This window comes from Scatophagus argus, chromosome 3 (assembly GCF_020382885.2).
Source record: "Scatophagus argus isolate fScaArg1 chromosome 3, fScaArg1.pri, whole genome shotgun sequence".
Taxonomy (NCBI): domain Eukaryota; kingdom Metazoa; phylum Chordata; class Actinopteri; family Scatophagidae; genus Scatophagus; species Scatophagus argus.
The window spans coordinates 5770145-5791240 of NC_058495.1; the positions used below are offsets into that span (position 1 = coordinate 5770145).

The 21096-nt window shown below is 37.9% G+C and overlaps 2 protein-coding genes across 4 annotated transcripts; one reads left to right on the plus strand and one right to left on the minus strand.

Moving 5' to 3' along the window:
• Window positions 1-8493: 8493 nt before the first annotated feature.
• On the minus strand, window positions 8494-12512 carry snrpc (small nuclear ribonucleoprotein polypeptide C). Of its 2 annotated transcripts, none has more exons than XM_046383025.1 (6): window positions 12395-12512; window positions 11601-11643; window positions 11383-11491; window positions 10630-10689; window positions 9836-9931; window positions 8494-9070 (listed from the first exon to the last, which is right to left on the minus strand). In XM_046383025.1, exons 1-6 carry the CDS (start codon window positions 12400-12402, stop codon window positions 8946-8948), a joined length of 441 nt encoding a protein of 146 aa, XP_046238981.1. In that variant the 5' UTR covers window positions 12403-12512; the 3' UTR covers window positions 8494-8945. The 2 variants fall into 2 exon arrangements, with proteins under 2 accessions (XP_046238981.1, XP_046238980.1); XM_046383024.1 differs by having other exon boundaries at window positions 9827-9931; window positions 12395-12511.
• A 1204-nt stretch (window positions 12513-13716) lies between these two features.
• On the plus strand, window positions 13717-20621 carry ilrun (inflammation and lipid regulator with UBA-like and NBR1-like domains). Of its 2 annotated transcripts, none has more exons than XM_046383022.1 (5): window positions 13717-14047; window positions 15941-16095; window positions 16228-16425; window positions 16627-16931; window positions 19432-20621. In XM_046383022.1, the coding sequence occupies exons 1-5, from the start codon at window positions 13890-13892 to the stop codon at window positions 19465-19467; spliced, it is 852 nt and encodes a 283-aa protein (XP_046238978.1). In that variant the 5' UTR covers window positions 13717-13889; the 3' UTR covers window positions 19468-20621. The 2 variants fall into 2 exon arrangements, with proteins under 2 accessions (XP_046238978.1, XP_046238979.1); XM_046383023.1 differs by having other exon boundaries at window positions 16627-16916.
• Window positions 20622-21096: the final 475 nt, after the last annotated feature.

Here is a 21096-nt window from a genome sequence, read left to right on the forward strand (position 1 = left end):
CCAATTTTTCAATTTAATCTAATAACTAACAATTAACTTTTATCAAAGGTACATGGGAAGAAAGGGCACATTTAAATTCAGGGAATAAGTGAGCAAAAGATGCAGCGAGCCAAGAACAGAGCAAGTACAGCGAGGGTGAGGAGGTTGGTAAATGGTTGGACACAGGCCACATGATCTGACGTAAAGATGCCCCACCACCACCACCACCCCTGAATTCTGAAGCCATTCGACCATTCACCAACCACATCTGATGCAGTACACTGGCCCCTTAATTAATCCATAGATAATGCCAACAGTTCACAGCCAGGTCATTTTCCTTGTAACACCACCATAACAGCTGCCTGCTGCAAGATCCATACCCAGAGAGTACTTGAGGTGTATGGCTTAATGATAGTAATGACATTGGCAGACATGAATCAATCAGACATCTTCAACATATTCAGGGGAGAGTCAAGAAATGTATTTTCAGAGAAGTGATAACTGTAAGACCATTCACTTCATTATTAAATGACTCACATAGAACTTTAGGATTAATAACACATGTTGAGAATAAAGACATTAATCATTGTTGATGGCAGAGAGAAAATCCTTTCATACTCAAGGTACAAAATATTATAGGAATGTCTTTCTTCTCTCTCTTTGCATTCCTTCTTGCACAGACCCTACTGTCTCAAATCTGTTAAAGTCATTCTTTTATATGCAGAGGTTTGTTGCTAGGGTTAAATCTGCCTTCATCTTTAGAAACAGAGAGCTCAGCCAAAGGCTCTTAGCCTTTTTAACTTTTGAATATCAAAAAATTTTAGAGAGCAAGAATCCCTTCGTTCCTTAAAAATAGACTCTGCCCTTGACGCTATATTGAGCACATTTTTAGAAGCAATTTCACATGTTGCTTTTGTTGAAAAAAACAGAAAATAGCACTCTAGTATTCAGCCCTTGCTGTCATGACTACCTCAGATTTAAAAGGTGATTTTTGTTCTAATCTGGATTCACCTGCCATTCTTATTTTTAGAAAGAGAAAATGTTCTCATTTTTTGTGCCCATGCAATATGTTATTTCTTAATCTTGGAAGTCTTCGTCAGTCAACCTCAGATAAGTGTGACTTGACAACATGACCACCCTAATATGATCAAATAAAAATTCAGAAAGTTCATAAAAAATGTGCCTGGAAATGTTTTTTGCTATAAGGGTTTGAATATGTTCAATTAGCAGAGCGCTGACAACCTGGTAACTCAAATCTTTGGCAAAAGAGAAAAGCAAGCAAAGACAAATGAAGAAAAATGCCCAGCAGTGGATAGCAGTCTCTAATACGCTTTGTTAAAGATGGCTTATGCTAATTTATAACAAGAGCTGAGTCCGAAGCCCTATTGAGCGCCATTATTTTGTATGAATGAGATGAGAACAGATGATGGGTTTTTCAGCACCACCATGAGCGCATACTGACTGACAGAAGGGAACAACAGAAATTTCTGTCAGGGAGATAAGCAGAGGAACACTTGATTGCAAAGACAGCTTCCTGATAGAAACAATTTGGCATACTTTAGGCAGCTGGTATATGCCTCAGCTGGAAAAGAAGTGATTTGTGAAACTTTCTCTGCTTGTAATCTTTTACAATCATTTTGGGTAGAACTGCAGATTTTGCACCTTGATTCTGGATTTATCATGTCGTGTGTTCATGTTCAAGAAGAAAGGGATGAACCGAGGAGTCTAAAGACTGAAGGATACTGAGATTGAGCAGGAATAAAAGGCTTCATCCTTCTGGAACTGCATTTTGTCATTTTCAGCATCTTGACAAAGAGCAGCAACTACAGAAGCAGCACAGCAGAGAAGTTTTCAAACTGGGTGGCAAACTGCATAACAGATACAAATTTAAGCATTTATTTTATGCCCTCTATAGGCTGATTATTATAGGCTACTAAAAAATGTGTAAAATGTAAAGACTAGACTACATTTTTAAAGAAAATAAACATTATTTTTGATATTTTTGATTCTGTTTTACTAGGTGTCTGACTGAAATCAATAATCATCTTAAGTTAACTCAGTAGGTGCTTTAAAGGAAGCTTAACCACACAAAGTCACATCAATTCCACAAGAGGCAAAAACTGAGTTTGTGGTTACAAACAACAGTTTGTATTATTATTATTTTAGCTGTACCTAAAGCCATCAGCGAAAGCTAGGTTTTATTTTGTTAAGCAAAAGTGGGTCGGGGAACAAGTATGGAATACTTAAGATTTAACTGAACAACATGAACACAAGGTCAAAAAGAGCTTGGGAGAAATAAAGCAAGAAAATAAGATCTTTCTTTTAGAACAAAGTGATAAAGGCAAAAAATAATAATCTTTGTGATTGCCAGAGGACACTCTTGAAAAGCATTCATTTGCAACTACTTTTATATGCATGTATGGATAAGAACCATATGTTTGAGGTGATGAGGACCCTGATAAAAAATTCAAGTCCCTTAGTTTGAGGTGAGGTATATGAAAAATTCATCAACCTATTCTAAATTTAGACTTTTAGAATTGGGAAAAAAAACAAAAACAAATGAAATCTGAATATAACAATCTCACCAGCCTGTGTACCTGAATTTATCATCCACTTCACTTTCACTTAACAAAAATTACCTTTTAGTGTCAGAGTTGCTCATGATGCCTGAGAGATGCAGTGTTTGTCTTATCAAGTAAAGAATGCACCATGATACTGGTACTGACTTGTGAATATATTTAATTAGTAATGTATGAAAATGAATCCAGACCTGTGACCAATTACAGCTCTCTGAATCAGAGAAAACCCACATGCAAAAATAAAAAGGATAAAAAGTGCTCAAAATTTGTCAAAAATTAAGTAGAGACTAAGTGTGGACACTAAAAACAGTAACCAGGGAGGCATTTTCTTGTTTATATATTAATAATTCTGTCAAACAAATATTTTATAAACAAAACAATCTCAAACTAAATTTAGCAGCTGTTCAGGAGCTCAGGTGTATCTTGCAACCTTCAAAAGCTGATGGATTTTGCCAAGTCTTAATTAAACTGTAGATGTTTATATTAATTTTTTCCTGAGCACTAAACTTAGTGCTTACCTTAGAACTGAGAATTTTGGGAGAATTCATTATTATCCATTCAGAAATCCATTAAAAATGAATATAACATTCACATCTGTTTGTGTGTCTTATTTCAGTATTTATAGAAGTGTTAGCAAATAGTTGTGTAAATTGTTTGCCCGTCCTTTTGACTTTATGAAACTCAGCTGTGAAGTACAAAATACTTTCTATGCAAATGCTGACAGATGAATATTTAACATGGTTATTTATAAAACACGGCAATGCACAACGCAATGAAGCAGGTGAAGGAGAATCACTGTCAGTGTCCACAGAGCGTACAGCTGGCCAGTGGCAGGCCGCCACAGGGCAGGCTAAAGACAGTTTATACTGAAGCAGGGCAGCTAACAGTGTTATGTGAGCTTAGAATTGTATCTGATGTTGCTCAAGGATACTTTGGCAAAACACACAGGCTGTTTGTAGTGACTGAACCTTTTCATTGTATTGAAGCTAACTACCCTTCATCTGCAATGCCCATATGCTACATTGTACTGACAGTAAATCAATCCTGGAGGGAGAAAAAAAATAATAATCCCATCTTTCTTTCTGGTCACTTACAAGGCCTGCTAATCAAATTAGCCTTAATTGGATCTAATTTGATGTCATTCATTTGCTAACCAGCCAGGCGTTGCATTTCAACATCTCTGTGGGAGAAATGGGATTCATCTCATTGTGAAAACACGTGTAAAGCTTCAACATCTACCACTATGTTTTGGACAGCAGGTTAGTTAGAGATCAGATGTAAACTTTGCTTTGTTTTCTCCAATACTGTGTTGTTCTACATCTGTATCAGCCCACAGACCCGTGGGAGCCCCTGCTGGCCAACACAACCACTGTTTGAGACAAGTAAAATCAAGAGGCTCTCCCTAAGGCCAAGGAAAATGGATATTGATCTGGAGCCATGACTAAATGGATTAAATTACAGAGTAGTGTTCATAGCAGGGCAGTAGAGAGAATAAGATGAGAGGGAGGAGGAGATATAGAATATAGATAGAGGGAGAGACAAAAGAAAGAAGAACAAGGAGGTATTGAAAGAGTCTACCAAAGTCTTTGCTTTGCAAGCCACTTTCTTTCTCTTTGATTCTTTCCATCAATAGCCCACCCAGCAGCGCTGTCCAATCATACTATACTCCTAGGCATCATCCAGGTCTTTATGTAGTTATGAGCCAATTGGCTTTGGAGGAATTGGCAGTCGGGGAGATTATCACTTCCCATTCAACCAAGGCCGTCGAGTAGTAATGATGCCAACTGCATGCTGGGATAAAAAGAAAATGCCTGCGATGAATGCAGAACTCAAATGATCCTTCAGAGAGTGTAAATGCGAGCAGATCTGGTCAGCTAGCAGTCATAGTCAGACCTGTTTGGTATAAACAGTTAATCAATCAGCTGTCCTTCCTCATGGCCTTGCTGATGGGCCTGGGGGCCTCAGAGAATTGCTTCCTGAGTGCCTCTTCTGTGAACCCTGAGGGCTGATATTAGGTGCAGGCGTTCACATGCTTAACAGGAATATCAAAGAGGTTAGTCTCAACTGTACTGTAAAAATGAAAAAGTCAAGTCAATTTCAAAACAACAAAATTAAACAATTTTTATATTACAGAATTTAACCAAGTTCGGTCTTTAACTTCATCTAACTTTGAAGATGAAAGTTCCATACAGAACAAATCCTAAACTTAAATTAAATTTAAAACTAACTATAACTAACTATACCGGATTATCTATGTCACTAAATTCATTGGGTTTTAGAAATGGAGCCTTTCTCCATTGTGTGAGGAAACCATGAAAGTAACAATAATGATTATGATGTGATTTGAGATGATTGCTAAGCCATTAAAGGATGGGTTCACATTCATTTTTTTCAAGTGTGTCTTTAGACAGTATGTACATTGATACTGTTTGCTTGTTGTAATCATTCCTCCTGTTCACATTGGCCATTGGGAAATCCCATTGAAACATGTAATAATAAGGTACGTGATGGAAGACAAACTCCACAGTTCTCATTCTGTACAAAAATACACCACAAAATGTATAGCCAAATATGACAGGATGTTTCAGCAGTCTGAGTTAATAAAATCCCATGGGCATAGAGACAGTAACACAAAATAGAAATTCTGTGATGAAATGACAGTAACTTTGGAAGATACCCACTACATTTGCCTAACTCGAGCTGCAGACGCTTAAAATAAACTTCAGATTGAATATATTTTTGCACAAAATGAGGACTGTCAATTTTAAAGTCAACTTGTCTTTAAAGTCTTTTAGCATTGCAAATGATGTTTGTACAGACCGAGTTTTGTAATGTATTACTGAACCGATGGTAGTGTGAATAAACACGTCAAGCTGTGTAAACGGTGATGCATTTTCTAACTGTGTTTTTGAATGCCAATACCACTGCTTAGCTTCAGAAATAATGAACTACATGGTCTGTGCCTACGAATCTTTCAGCTCTCGATTCTAAATTCTATAATTGGAGTAATTTTAAATTCTCTCAGATTTTTCCATATCCATATAATAAATAGTAGAGGTGGGTGGAGCTGAGGCAAGCTGGGTGGTGGCTAAAAGCTGCCAAGCTAGCTAAGACTAATAAACTGGGTTATTTCTGTGTTCTCACACACACACTGTAAAATAGAGTTTACAGTATAGTTTCACACAGAATGTAAAGCAAATTTTCACCTTGCGTTATACACATTAGAGTTAGATCATGCAATCATTTGTGTTTATTCACATTTCTTGCATGTATTTGAGTGTGGGTTTATTCACAAACAAACAAACAAAAAATCAAAAGCTTCTAAATGATTTAATTTGATGGGGAAAGTGGATTAATGAACTGGACAGACTGGACTACTCATCATTCATGAATAATTAAACTTGGTTTAAAACTCACAAATCCATCCAATCACATTCTGTTAATAATAAAAGATAGTGATTTTAATTATGAGATTTTACAACATCTGGTATGACGTAAACATGGAGTGAACCTTTTCACAAGTAAATATGTGAATTTCCTAACAGCTTATTGTCCTCATTTATACCAAAACAAGTTAGTGTATTTACAGAGTAGCACATAGTAAGAGAAACATCAATGAAATGCTCCCAAAAGATCATTTCTCATGCTATTGTTGAAAATGCATGAATAAGTTCTTTCAGAAGCTGGTTTTCCTCATCTACCATTCCAAATATCTGTTCAAGCCCTACTGAGTCTGCTCATAGAGTGGTTCCCCTCCTGGAAGATTTTTTATAAATACACATTTATCATGATCGAGGCTTACTTCCTCAACTCCTTAGCTCAAATCATAAACACTTTTTCCCACTCCACTTCATTCCCTTTGGGCAATACTCCACTTCATGGACTAGATTGAATATTCATAAAGACTCTTCCGATTTCAGATCACACATGGGCATCCGCCTGTGCTCGACATATGCATGAAATGTGCATTAACATGGTTTTATTCCTGTCTTACTGAAGTGGAGAGTGGTTGTTTATGGGACACTTAATGGAATCCATCCCTTTGAGTGGCCATCAGATTGCTTGTGATCTACTAAAGTCTCTTTGAAGAGCACAACTTACAACATGCATGACTGACAGCCACCAAAAGTTATCTGATGTGGTGCACAGCACTAAAACAGTTTGGCCTGTCATTGTAGTGCTTTCCCTCTGCAAGTATATAAATTCGCAAACACAGCGTGAAGAATATGGATATTGCCTTCAACAAATTTGTCTTTTTATATGTAGCCTAAAAATTTCCTAAACCATAAAGCCACAAAAATGTCCTCCGGGAGTGTGAGATACAAAGAAATTTGACAGTCTGCAGAAACACATAATCAGTCACTGCACATCATCCCAGTGTCATGGAAAGCATCACAACTCTCTAGCTCCATCTGTTGAGACATTTTCATTATGGACAGATATCTGTGTGTGGACACAGAAGTTACAATCCACCTAGAGGAAAATGCTGAGTTCTTGCAAGGCATTGTAGACACAAATGTCAGCCAAGATAATGACTCACTAGCAGCCACAGATTCTTATGTAACGACTGTAATTCCTCAAAGATGCATGACTGAATAAACTAATGAGGGCTGGGTCAACTTTCTCTTTTCTCTTGTGAGACAAGACTTTAAACATCTGCCTGTGTTCTATATCTTCTTTTATCATTCAGGATTTTAAGAGGGTGATGCTTATCCCAGAATGCACTGGACAGTGCACAGTCTATCACAGGGCTGACACACTTGATAAACACATTCACACCTTCAGGCGGAGAGAACATGTCAGATCCACTCAGGAAAAGCCCAGGTGGCTGGAAAGGGTTCAAATCGAGGATCTCTTTGCTGCCCAGCCACAGTGCTAACCAGTGATGAAATGTAACTGGGTGCAAATTACTCAAATACCATAATAAATACAATTTTGAGGTACTTGTACTTCACTTGAGTACTTCAATTTTGTGCTACCTAAAATTTATACTTCACTGCATGTTGGAGGCAAATATTGTATTTTTTACTCCGCTACATTTATTTTTTAACTTCAGTTACTTTTCAGATGTGTAACCAATCAGATAGTGTTGTGGCTTGAATACTGAGACCACTGAGTGGTGACTTGGGACAGTGGATGCTTCATCAGAGCCAAAGTAATGTATTTTAAATTTTGTCTGCAACCGGACATTAAAAAAATCCTACTAATTGTACCACAGATAATTAGGAAAAAAAGCAAAACATGGACTGATTATTGGCCAAGGTTGATATATTTGAGCTTTGGACTATTCTAACAAAACAAGACACTTGAAGATACCAAATTGGTTATTGTTTTCTACTATGGTCTCTATTAATCACTAACAAAAACAGTCATTAGTCGCAGCACTATTCTGAACACACGCGTTCCACACCTTGTAATTTTGTTGTCAACAGTTAAAGAACTGCCAGCTAGAAACTTTAATTTAAGCCTCATCTCTTAAATTTTAACAGCATCAACAACTAAATGTGTCAGCAGATACACTGACATCTTCTTACCTTACCCGATTAATATGCCAAACCTGTAAGCAAACAAGTCCCATTCATTTCTCTTTTATATCCGGTTTGCTCTGCTAGCTCCTGGAGGAAATGTCTGGCTCTTTGGCTGCCAAATGCTCTGCTATCTTCACCAGTTAGTCACTGACTGTGCCTGTCTGCAGTTTGGTGCCGAACTGGTAGTGCGCAGTCAGCTTTTTGAGCTTTGTTACTTAAAAACATACTTCTGCTGTGTCTTGGAAACAATGCTGATGAAAGTAGTGAGAGTAAAACACTCACCTGAAAATAATGACGTGTAAGAACTTCAACCCAACTAGAGGTTGAATAAGCCAAAATGTGTGTTAATGGCAGGCCTTTAATGCCTTAAAAATGAATTTTGTTGAGATGGAATATAATCTGAGAGAGAAATTGTTGGAATCAGAGTTTTATTTATAAAAGCAATGCACTGAAATACAAAGCAAGTAAAACCTTAAGAAAAGCAAAAGCAAAACAAAACAAAACAAAAAAAAACAAAGTAACAAATATTGTCAATTCAAACACCCTCTTTAAATGTGCATGCTGAACAGCTGGTCAAAGTGAGACAAGATATTTCAAACTTGACACCAACACAAGAGAGGACATTGGAAAGAAAATAAAACAGGGATCTAAAATGAATTCTGATACGGTGTATAGTAATAAATACTACAATTCTGGCAGAAAATAACGTAATTATACAAAAATGACATAATTACATCAAGAACTGCAGGTTCAAGTTGGAAGGGGTTGAGGGAATCTCTAAAGTTGCATTGATAAATCCAAGTGTTCTCACTAGACAGTCTGTTCATGGCAACACGGAACGGAGAAGATCCACTTGCTCTTATCTGTCTGGTCGCATCATTCCCGGCCTGACTGGCGGCATCATCATCGGTCGAGGATGACGCATCATGTGAGGTGGTCCTGGCATCATCTGCATGGGTCCTCCCATCGGTGGCCTCATGCCTCCTGAATGTGACAGTGAAAGGATTTGCAGCTTTAGGTTCTGATTTGTGGCAACAGCTTTACACAGACAATCAAATCGGTGCATTTAAAACTCACTGGGAATAATCTTATAAACATCGTATGCCTCCTCTTTATTCAGATATTAAATAATGTGACATGGGAATAATTTACCCTTTTCTCTTTAAGATTTCTGTGCAAATTTCATTGGCTTAAGGCTGAAGTACATTAGAGCTGCTGCTAGCAATTATGTATGATTAAAATGAAAATTCTTTTAAGTAACTTATCAATTAATCTATAAAATGTCCATAAAATTTTCAAGTTGACAGTCCAAAACTAAAAATGTTCAATGTACAGTGAATTAAAAACATTCTGACTATGATTTCCATGTTGATTTGATATTATTTGACTGACTAAATAAAAAAAAATTATAATTCATCTATCAAAGGGACATACTGGGCGAACAGGATTATTCTGATAACTACTTTATGAACAAGAAACAGAAAGCCACCCACTAAAAAAAAAGAACTCATAAGACATGAAAGCCTGTGTGGCCAACAGTCTGCCCAATACCTGCCATTGCCAACAGCTGACTGAACTGCTGCAGTCTGGTCTAATATAAAGTGATAGCAAAGGCTTCTTTCATTCTATAACAATCTTATCTGGATCGTCTTAAATACATTCAGTTTCTGAAGCAATCTGAATGTTACATAATCTAAATCAGGAATCAGTGGAACTTTATCAAAGAAAGATGTTCCTCACCGGGCCCACCTGGCATCATTCCATGTGGGGGAGGCCCCATCATGGGCATCATGGGTGGACCTCCCATGGGGGGCGTTGGTAGCATGCCTGGACGAGGAGGACCACCTGTATCATAAACAGCAAATGTTAAGTGAACAATCAATGCTAAAACAGCGTACTATATACATAGGAACTACATCAGATTCACACAGATCACAGTGAAGTACGTTATATTTTCAGAACTGAATTAGCACCGACTTCTGACTAAACAGAAACTAAACTAATGCAGGTTGTTAAAAACAGTCCATGTAGCCATCTGTACCTAATAAACTAGGAACTGAGTGTATTTTTGCTGGTTTTTGTTTAGCCAATAAATAGTGACTCAGCTTTATGAAGCTGGATATAAACAGTAATTTGCAGTTTACATTCAATTTGATCCTGTTTTAGCAGTCATCGTCAGAACACATCAATAAAGTTGGTTAGCACAATGTTACAACAAAAAGGAGTCAAGGAAGACAGGCTGAAAAACATAAGAATTTTCCAACAGGTTTCTACAGGTTATCATTTTATTATCTGCAGTGGTGAGATAGTTCAGCAGTTCAGGTACAAAGTTTATCAATTTAAATTGGTTGTTGGTTGTAATCCTATAGAAATGTAAGTGCATAGTTTTGTTTATTCTAATGAAATTCATTTCAGCAGTCTGTAGTTTGGAGCAAACTGCTGAAAGTCTTTTCCTGTTGAGAATGAATCTAACCATCAAGATCCAACGTGAACATTACAGTTAGTTAATCAAATTAGTGCAGCGTGAAAACTGAGGCGCTCACCTGGGGGAGGGCCACCAGGGAACGGCGTGGGAGGAATCTTTCCTTGTTGAAAGGCAGCAGCTGATGGGAGAAAAGACAAAACATTCAGACATAAACAAAGACACAAATACTGCATGTGCAGTACACAATGTTTTCTATTCTTTTTCATGTTCGTAAAGAACTATTTTAAGCCTCTTTCACAGTGTTTGTATGGAGTACAATCAGCACAAACTGCAACACAGGGAGTACAACTTGTTTTTTTCTAACAATGTCACTGTGCACTGCAACATTAAGAATTTGGGGTGAGGTTGCTTTAAAAAAAAAAAAAAAAAAACAAACCTGTCATTTTAGCGTCCTTTACATACACAAAGGACATGTAGTTATCTTTTTCTTTTTGTAAGTTCTTTATATTGTATAACCAACTGAATTCCTTTATACACTAAATTCCTCCACTGTGGATTAATGATTTGTAATCTGAGAGGGGGCCCACTAAGCTAAGCACACGTCTATACCTTGTGTGGGTTGCGTAACAGGCTTTACTAAAACTCCTTGCTGAATGTCTATCTAACCAGGGTAGTATGTATGGGGAAAAAATCAGGGTGTGAACTGAAGTGTGAATGGTTGACTGTACAGAAAGAAGAAGAAATCAACTTTCCTAGAGAACAGACACCTTATGAATCGGTGGGAAAATATCTTTAAAAGCAAACGCGGTAGCTTAGTACTTTTAGATTCACTCACAGCCATGTTTCCAAGATAAGTAAGAAAATAATTTACTTGTTTTATCGATCAGGCTCTGAGCCTGTTCTTCCATCCATTTCTGATAGTAGTCTTTCACATTTTCTTTGTGTTTTCGGCCACTGCAGTGGGTCTTCCTCACTGATGGCTGGAACAGAAATAGAACAAATTAGAAGATATTTAACAGGAGCACAGTACTCCAGAAACAGATCTTTTCATCCTTTTCGAAATGTTATTTACACACAAAGACAACTTACCGAATCGTGTGTAAGGTAGGTATCACAGTAATCACAGTAAAACCTGTGGGGTGTTAATAAACAATAAATGTAAAAGACTGAAAAGTGCAGGGTTGTAGACATGACCTCCCCAAAACTGTATACTTTAATTTAGAGCTGGGACATTTATCTGAGACGTCAAACACTATAGTTTTCTGTTCAGCACAGCAGAATACTTTTGTCTTTTGCAAGCAGAATATATTTATATTTAAAAGCATTTAAAAATGTACAATGGTATTTCTTGTTATACCGCTCAAAGTTCTTAACTTTATTCGTTACTTATTTTATAATGATGCGTTGTTCTCCGCAATTATGGCTCCAGTCACTACGTCAACCTTAGAGGTAAAATGATGTTAATGTGGTTACAAGGTGGTTTATTATTCCTGAAAAATAATAAAAACCGCCTTCCTGAGTCACAAGTCGGAGCCATCGTTACCAAGTCATGTCTAACGCGAAAGCGCCACCGCAGACCCACTTTAAAAAGATAGCTCTTTTGAGTTCTTAACAATACGCAAAATAGCGGACTCTAGCATTCATATCACATTGCTGTATTTGTCCTTAGCCGGTTATAGTTATGTTAACGTCGAGCGTTCAGCAAATAGACGCAGCCCAAACAAAGCTCAGAGGTTCATCTGAAAAAACTGGTCTGTTTCATTAGCTTTCGAAGTATTTTTTACCGTCTTTCGTTGTTCAATAGATATACAAACAAGAATTATTTTCACTGAAATGTGGAAATCAGAGATTAAGAATTACAAAGAGATAAAATCTGAACATACTTAGGCATGATCCACAGCCACCTCCGCCGAGAGCGCGCTTCCGGTGTTCCCGATAAGGGTTCCCACCAGATATAATACCAACCAACACTGTTCCGCCTGGAAATGACTGGAAATCGCCAAGTTTGTTTTGTACGCGTTTTGGCCAAAATAAAATATGATAAAAACAGTGGACCATTATTAAATTAAGATTTATTAAAATTTTGCTTGCTTTTAGTGTCTGTTATTCACTGTTTGAAGTTAAGCTTTGTTTGTATTCAAATTAAAGATCTTGCCCACTCTAAGTATCCCTTTCACGTATTTCATTTATTGCTACACAAAAGTTAAGCAAAGCAGAGCAAGCATACCATTGTAGAAGAAGTACCCTGTCTTTTACTGAGTGAAAGTTGCAAAGTACATAAGGATTATCAGCAAAATGTACTCAAAGTAAAACTAAAGAAGGCACCAGAATGGCCCCATCACAGATTTCGATGCTATTGGGTTGTTATTACAGATGTATTACTATATAAGCAGTATTTTAATGTTGTAGCTGATCAAGGTTAAGTAAATTTTAATTTACCACTTTATATGCAAGAACACTTTTCATAAGATCATCCATCCTTAATTGTAGACTGTAGATATCAAATAAAAGTAGTGGAGTAAAAAGTGGGATACAGTATTTCCCTCTGAAATGTGGTGGAGTAGAAGCAAAGATGACATGTAGTCAAAATACTCAAGCACGGTATCTGAGTAAGAGCATTACTTTCCACCAGACAATATAAAAGTAAACCTAAGAGGTACAGACAGGAACACCACAACAGTTATATCAGCACTTCATAATTTATACATATCCACAAGGACAAACATCAGTAAAGAACAAATACCATTCACTTGAAAATCAAAGTTTCTTTTTCAGGCATGTGGGGAAAATTTAGATAGAATCAGAAAATGTTTGTTTTTAGTTGTAAAGTTAATGATTCCAAGAAGGGTCTGTCTGAGTAAAATGGTTAAAATATTTATATATGGCACTGCGGAAATTTCATAACAAAACTTGGATTTCATTGATAAAATAAACAATTTTTATTTGAATTGTCTTACAGCTATGGATCGATAATACCTTTACAAGTAACAGCTGAAAAATATCTGTACCTATATTACTGTTCTAATGATCCAACATTGGTATTTTGTAAATGCAGTAATTAATGAATAAAAAATATCGTATCTAATATGAAACTTGGGGCATATCAAGTCCAGAGCGGCAAATGGAACAACTTGGATTCATTGATAAACCAATGAAAAGGTTGCTGCAAATAGCAACAGATGACGTCGACGCCCACTAAGTGATTGGCGAAGGTGACGTTCTGGTTGTTGCAACGTCAAACATCGTCCCCCTGGTCGTGCCATGCGCATTGAAGCTTGTTGTTGTTGAGCTTGGTTGTTATGGCTGGACAAGGCCTCGGACTAAATTGAGAGAGGACTCCCGTACCACCCCGTCTGTGTTACGGGACACCCGCCACCCATGGAGGGCACGGACATGGACGTGGACGCGGAGCTCATGCAGAAGTTCAGCTGCATGGGCACCACGGACAAAGACGTCCTCATTTCGGAGTTTCAGAGGCTGCTGGGCTTTCAGCTCAACCCAGCCGGCTGCGCCTTCTTCCTGGATATGACCAACTGGTGAGTGCGGGGATACGAGGGCCTCCTGTCGGACAGCAACATGACGCTAACTTAGCAGTATAATTAGCTAGTTAGCATACTTTAATATGTTATAAGTGGCAGGCACACACAGTGCTTAGTTAGTATCACTTAAAGTCGGAAGGCTTATTTCATCATTCCTGTACGGGAAATGGCAGTTAACTCCTAACGATCGTTTCGAGGGCAAACGGAAGTGAAACGCTGAAGTTTGTCCCAACTGTTAGTGAGATGAAATAAATGAAAAAGCAAACGTCAAGCTAGCTAAGTAGATAGCCTATTTAAACACATTGAACTGCCAGTGTAGATTATCTGCCATATTATAGAATAGTATCCACAGCCAGATAAACCATGCTCTTTGGGAAGCCACAAGTCAAGACAGCGCCGGTCACTTCACGTTAGTTACATGACGTAACCAGTCGTGATCTATCAGTGGCTGACAACCACAACAAGTGGTCTTGATTAAAACATCTTTGTTTCCTTCATCAACTGATATCAAGATTTTAGTTAAACTGTGGTCGATGGTTTTGATCATTTTTACCCCACCCTCAAAAAAAAAAAAAAAAAAAAAAGAGTTACGTCGTCTGGTTCAAGTTTTGTTTGGGGCATAAAATCAAATCTGGACGTCAGCGCGTCCTGTCGTCACGTGACATACGTTGGACTTTGTCCACTGAAACTAGTTGATCAGTTTGTGGAGTTTTATTTGGATCCACAGCTTACAGTGGTAAATCTGCAGGGTGTTGGGAATATTCGAAGAAAGATTATATTTAGCACCGTTCTTGGATTTCCCTTGGCATCAATAAAGTATCTATCTATCTGTCGTACTACAGAGTTGACTCTTACAAGATTGTTTAGCCAAGATAGTAACTCATGATGCATTTTATCTCGTGATCATTTAGTTACTAGATGACACAATAGGCACTTTCATGAAAGGGTTCCCACTAATTTTACATATAAATATTTGTTTGGTAGTACTACTCAGTTTTGAATTTCCCGAGGGAAATTCAGTCCCATTGGAGACCTCCCTTCGGGAAAGTGTCAGTCTATCTATCTATCTATCTATTTTCTTTGGCTCAGGAGGAGCATTGTCAAGTCTGACAAAATAACCCCTGTTGACGTTGATGATGTCTTTAGGCTTACTTGAACTTGGGCTTGGGGACTAAAGATTTATATTCAAAAACCTTTGTTAAGAACTGCAGGTGTGGAGTTTGACAGGAATGGGTCATAACCAAGCAGGAGATGTTATTGAGCTCAATTATGGGCAATGTAGAATTCAGTGGTTTTTGCCTGACCCACACTGGTGCATAAAGATGTCAGTATGGTCAAACCAAAGTATTAGATGATAGTAAACAGGATGTTTTGGCTAGAAGTACATTGCTTTTATCTATTCTTTTTTGAAATGTGAACCTTGTGCGTTAGTTTTATCTACGTGCAATGCTAGATCACTTAAATTTCAAGAGCCTAAGTAGATGAACTGAAAACGCTTGATTTGTTTCTTCAGCATGATCTGCAGCCATTGAGCATTCCTATTTCATATGTATTCTGGCTTATAAAAGTTACTTAAATATAGATTGCCACCATTGTTCCAGATTAATTTTCTGCTTAGTATAGAGTGCTCAGCATAAAAAGTGTCAGTAAAAGATCCGAAATCAGTGTTGCAGTTCTCTGTTGTGAATATTCCCAGGAATTTTCTCCAGATGAACCTGGACGCATTGACTCAGGAAGCACTAAAAAATTATTCTGAAGACAGGACAATCTGTACAAAAAAACAAGATTCTGGACTGTCAGTTTTTTTGGTGATAGCTTATATTGTGATATTAAGAAAATCTTCTATATATACTCCCGATAATTCCTACTCCTCCTTTTCTGTTGGAACAGGAACCTGCAGGCTGCTATTGGTGCATATTATGACTTTGAAAGTCCCAATGTCAACACGCCATCCATGTCATTTGTTGAAGATGTGACAATTGGTGAAGGAGAGTCTGTTCCTCCAGATACACCGTTCACAAAAACTTGGAGAATACAAAACACAGGTGTGTTGGGCATGTCATTACACTGATATGTTTACAGTAAGATTCATTTCTGAATCTGGAGAACACTTCAGTTAACATTATGGTTTTATTATCAAACTGTGTCTTGACTGCACTCATCTTTGTGTATTACAGGTGCAGAGTCGTGGCCACCCGGGGTTAGTCTGAAGTACATTGGTGGGGATCAGTTTGGGCATGTAAACACAGTTATGGTAAAGTCACTAGACCCACAGGAAATATCAGATGTGAGTGTACAGATGCGAAGTCCCACAGCTCCAGGCATGTACCAAGGCCAGTGGAGGATGTGTACAGCCACTGGATTATTCTATGGAGGTAGGAACTCATCAAAGATTTGATTTCTTTCTAATTAGGTACTTAATTAAGGTTGCGGCTAACGTGTTGTCCTTATTCTTTTAACTTGTCAACTTCTTTTTGTCACAAAATTCTTCAACCTTTTCTGAGCCACCGGGCAGAAATTCATTTGGTTAACTCAGTTATATAGTCATCTTTAAATATGCTTTTTTTCCTCTACAGATGTAATCTGGGTGATTCTTAGTGTAGAGGTTGGAGGTCTCCTTGGTGTGACCCAGCAGCTGTCCTCGTTTGAGACAGAATTCAACACCCAACCCCAGCGCAACGTGCAGGGAGACTTCAACCCCTTTGCCTCGCCACAGAAGAACAAGCATGACACCACTGACAACAGCTTCAGAGATCCCGGTGGAGCCTGGGAACGTACACAAGAGCCAATCCAGCAAGATCAAAATGGACTGTCTCATAATGCTGTAAATAGAGCGTCAAATGGTCTCCAACCCAATCTTTCTGTGGTGAGTTATGGTCAGGTATGTATGAATTAGAACTGCAATGATAAGTCAATTAGTCACTCAGTTAATCAGTTAATCGTTTCAGTCATTTTTAAAACAAAAATGTCAACCATTTGCTGGTCACAGCTGCTGAAATATGAGGATTTGTGGGTTGGGTTTTGGGCTGCTGCTTGGGCAAAAGAAGGGATGTGATGATGCCATCTTGGGCTCTGAGAAATTGTGATGAGCATTTATAATATTTTTTGGACATTTTATACAACTAAATGATTAATTGTGAACATAACTGATGGATTAATCCATCATGAAAATAATTGGTAGTTGCAGCCCTTGTGTGAATCTAATTTAGGTTTTCACACTAACACAAACTACTAGTTCAAGGCTATAGCACTATTTTAATCTATAGTATTTGGTGTGGATTATATGCTCAATTTTGTACCTATGTCTTCTGGAGTGGTATAGTAAGTGCTTCTTTTAATGATCACCCTACATGGTGGATGGATTGATTTTGATGTTTGAATCTTTCACTAGTCAAAACGTAAATATTCAATATTCAGTTCAATATTCAGAGTAAACCATGTGTCAGTAGGGATGTCCTGCGCCAAATCAAGTGTTTTACCAATTTTGAGCAATAATGAAATATATTGCACACAGAATTAAAATTTTGGCCAAAGGGGAGCTTTGAAGAAAACTTTTGTGTGTTGAAAAGATAAATGTTTCATCCTCTGTTTCATCCTTAGTGTTCTCAATAAATTGTATGGCTGTCTGGGCATTGGGAAAGATCAAGCATCCTTAAAATCATTAGAAATTCAGCTCAGGGGGCCATTTCATAGCCACACCAAGCTGCTCAGTAGTGTTGGGATATCAGGTGCTGGACAGTTAAAGGCATTTTAGTGTTTACAGTTGCAGTAATAAATGTTTTAATAGGATGTAACTGAAGGGAAAAACATTTTGATCAGAAATGAATAACACAACAGCATCAGTGTTGAGTATAACACATGGACTTGGGTTTGTAAGGGTTAACCAACACAGTGAGTTCACACATCAGCCAAATAGTGTGCTGGCCAATAATAGGTTACCTACATTTACAAGGTTATCCAAAAGGGCGGATTTCCTCTCTTTTTAATATGAGCAATTACTTTAGTTTGGTCTTTTAATTAGTATGATTAGGAAAATCTGACTGATGTAGCCACTTCCACTGAATTGCCTAATTACAACTAGCAAGCTAATGTGTGAAATAAGCCCACAATGTAGATAATAGCCTGTATTCAGCTCTACATTAGCCAGAGTTTAGATGTGTACTTTAACTATAAAAAGGGCTTGTAATATAATGGAACATATAATTTTTTTCTCCAAACTAGACTGTTCTCCATATATACACCAATCACCATTGTGACACTCAGTGCTCACAACTAGCATGTAGTCACAGTCAATGCTAAACCCCAATCATATTCGACAGTTAAACCAATCACATCACAATGGGTGGGATTAAACATTCAATGTTTAATCGCACTCTATTCTGCAGGCTGCAGGTACTCCTCCAAGGCACAGCTGGGCTCACACTGCAAGAGTTTTAAAAGCCAAAAGGATATTTAAATCAGGTTGCATCGTACACATAAGGAGAAACTCTACAGTTCTTTTTCTCACCAATCTCAATCATGCACATACTACAAGTTTTGAAAACTGTGGTGTATCAAATACTGTGGGCTATTTATTAAGATTTTAGTGCCAGGAGGAGCGAAGCACCATCTCATTTGATCTCTCATATGATCTCATGTGGAAGAAGTTGTAAGAAAAATGGATACTGATGTAGTTTCAAGTACTTGCTGTAGTAACGCTTTACATTGAGAAAAAAAAACTAGAAGGATAATAAAGTCTGGATGAGAAAATGATCGGGGAGATGCCGTCAATATGGGTTGTCATTTCTTCACTGAGAACTGAAGGTGAGATTCAGTTTCTGTCAACAGTAGCATGTTAGTTGAGGTTAGCCTCAAGGGCTAGGATGTTTGACACTGCTTGGCAGCACCGTCAACTGATTTGGGATGTCTGGAACATCGGCTACTAAACATCAGTTTCCGACAAAGATCTACAACTTGATATCCCCCTCGGTTTTCAAGAGCAATGAATCGGGAATAAATCAACTGAAACTCCCAAATCTGAGCCTGGCAATAGTCCAAGTTAAGCAAAGACTGACAGTGTAGAACTGAGTCTGAGATGTAAAATGGTCAAACTATACACTGGATTGACTCTTTTAACTTGCATACCAATAAGACCAATCCTTTACCTCCCCATTCAACTTAATTGAATCACCTGAATCTTTCAGAACAGACAAGTCATGTAGCTCATGTGTACAGGCTTTAAATTTGCACCCCCTGTGCTTTAAGGAGTGAGTACTGGCTTGATTTGGTTTTAAATGAGCAGTTTTGCTTTCATCTTCTCATGTATTCACTTTCATTCCTGTTACACAAAAACCTTGAATTACAAACTATTGTAACACCCATTTTCTTGTCTTTTTTTCCAGGGTATTCATGGACCCTATCCGTTTGGACAGAGCTAGAATGACAAAGACCCCCCCCCTCCTATATGGTGGATGATGAGCTTAACACCCTGGGAGTCCTAAAATGCAGAGGAGTCGGAGGGAGGGAGGAACAGTTGTTTTATTGACTCATAACAACCCTCTCCCCAACCTCATGGCCCTTTCCACAGAAAAACAAACTACAGTGGGGTTAAGGATTACATCCACTACAATGAAACATCCCACCTGACACCAACACCCGGATCCGCATGGGTGAATGTGCTGTATACCCTTAAAAATAGATACACACAACTATTTTAATTTCCACTGTAAAACACACCTAATTAAAGGGAAAATCAGCCCTAAACAATCTGCACCAAGTTTGGTATTCCTATGGGAAACTGGATACTTCAGGGTTCCTACACAGGTCTGGAAATGTTTTGAAAACTGCTGAAATAATACAGAATTAATTGTTACCACAGATCAATTTGAGGCTGTGAAAAGTATTTAAAAGAAAGACAGATGGATTGAAGGATGCATGTTTTAGATGAGAAAAAGTGTCATTGCCAGTTACACTAGAAATGTACAAATAATTTCTGGTTTTCTTTTAGATGGCGGCATTTCACCAGTTTCACACACAAACCTGGTGAATGGTGTGGGTTGTTAGCTAATATGACAAAAACTGCGACCAGTTGTATCAGACCCAGGTGAATACAGCAGCAGTGTCTTACGAAAGACTGTCACTGAACTCCAGGTGGAAAAAGACTCCCATGTTTACATGTTGTGGGTGTTCTCACAAGTCAGTGGTTTGAAATAGTTCAGATTTGGTTGAACATCTGAGCAAAGTATGAGCATATCCATTAAATTTGGGTTTAATCACCTTGAACATCTGACTTTGTGATCTATTTAAAGATAATAAAGCAATTGTGCGCCTTAAAACAATACTTTGAGAACATGTGATGTATTGTCATGTATCAAGTATTAGAGGACTAGAAGTTACCAGCCATATCTCTCTTTGTATTATATTTATTACTCAGATGTTTCGGTTATAAACAGTGTTCATCCATTCAGGCTCAAATTGAGCAATTATGGACCGTCTTTGAATCCAGGTTGCTTAACCAGGTCAGATAACGCATAAGGACCTGCTTACTTCTGCCTGAAAGTACTTTTTTTAATACTTGCACAAAGAGACAGAATTAAGCAGCTGTCATTTGACTTAGATTTTGACATAACCGAAAATCATATTATGTCCTGGTGCTTCATATGGTACCTTCATGACACATATTAAATTTAGTCATATTAGAAAATGAGATTCAGGAGTCCACCGTCTGTCTTGTGCAATATGAAAAAAAACCACATCTTTCAGGTCTTAAAGAAGCATGGTTGTCCAGATGCACATTGAACACCACACATTCAAATTTTACTAAGTTCCAATAAGGGAGCAAATACTCCTCCACCCTTGCACCAAAAAGTATCGACCTCCCCTGTGTAGGAACTCTGTCTCTCCCAAGGATAAAATCCAGAGAACCAAGACACTAATCTGTTCTGTTATCAAACCACACTGTCTGTAGGTTCCCCATTCAGACTGCATGGGATGTGTGTGCTTTTTTTAGGGTGGGTTTCCGCTTTAAATAGATGCTGAAGCGCAAAAAGGATGCAAGTGAGGTGTGA

Bases quoted from the DNA above. Each gene is read 5' to 3' on its own strand.
- ilrun (XM_046383022.1), top strand. From the start codon at position 13,890: ATGGAGGGCACGGACATGGACGTGGACGCGGAGCTCATGCAGAAGTTC. The intron at 14,048-15,940 runs GTGAGTGCGGGG...CTGTTGGAACAG, and splicing joins TTCCTGGATATGACCAACTG to GAACCTGCAGGCTGCTATTG. The intron at 16,096-16,227 runs GTGTGTTGGGCA...TGTGTATTACAG, and splicing joins TTGGAGAATACAAAACACAG to GTGCAGAGTCGTGGCCACCC.
- snrpc (XM_046383024.1), bottom strand. The intron at 11,492-11,600 runs GTAAGTTGTCTT...TTTCTGTTCCAG, and splicing joins CCTACCTTACACACGATTCG to CCATCAGTGAGGAAGACCCA. The intron at 9,071-9,826 runs GTGAGGAACATC...TGTCACATTCAG, and splicing joins AATGATGCCAGGTGGGCCCG to GAGGCATGAGGCCACCGATG.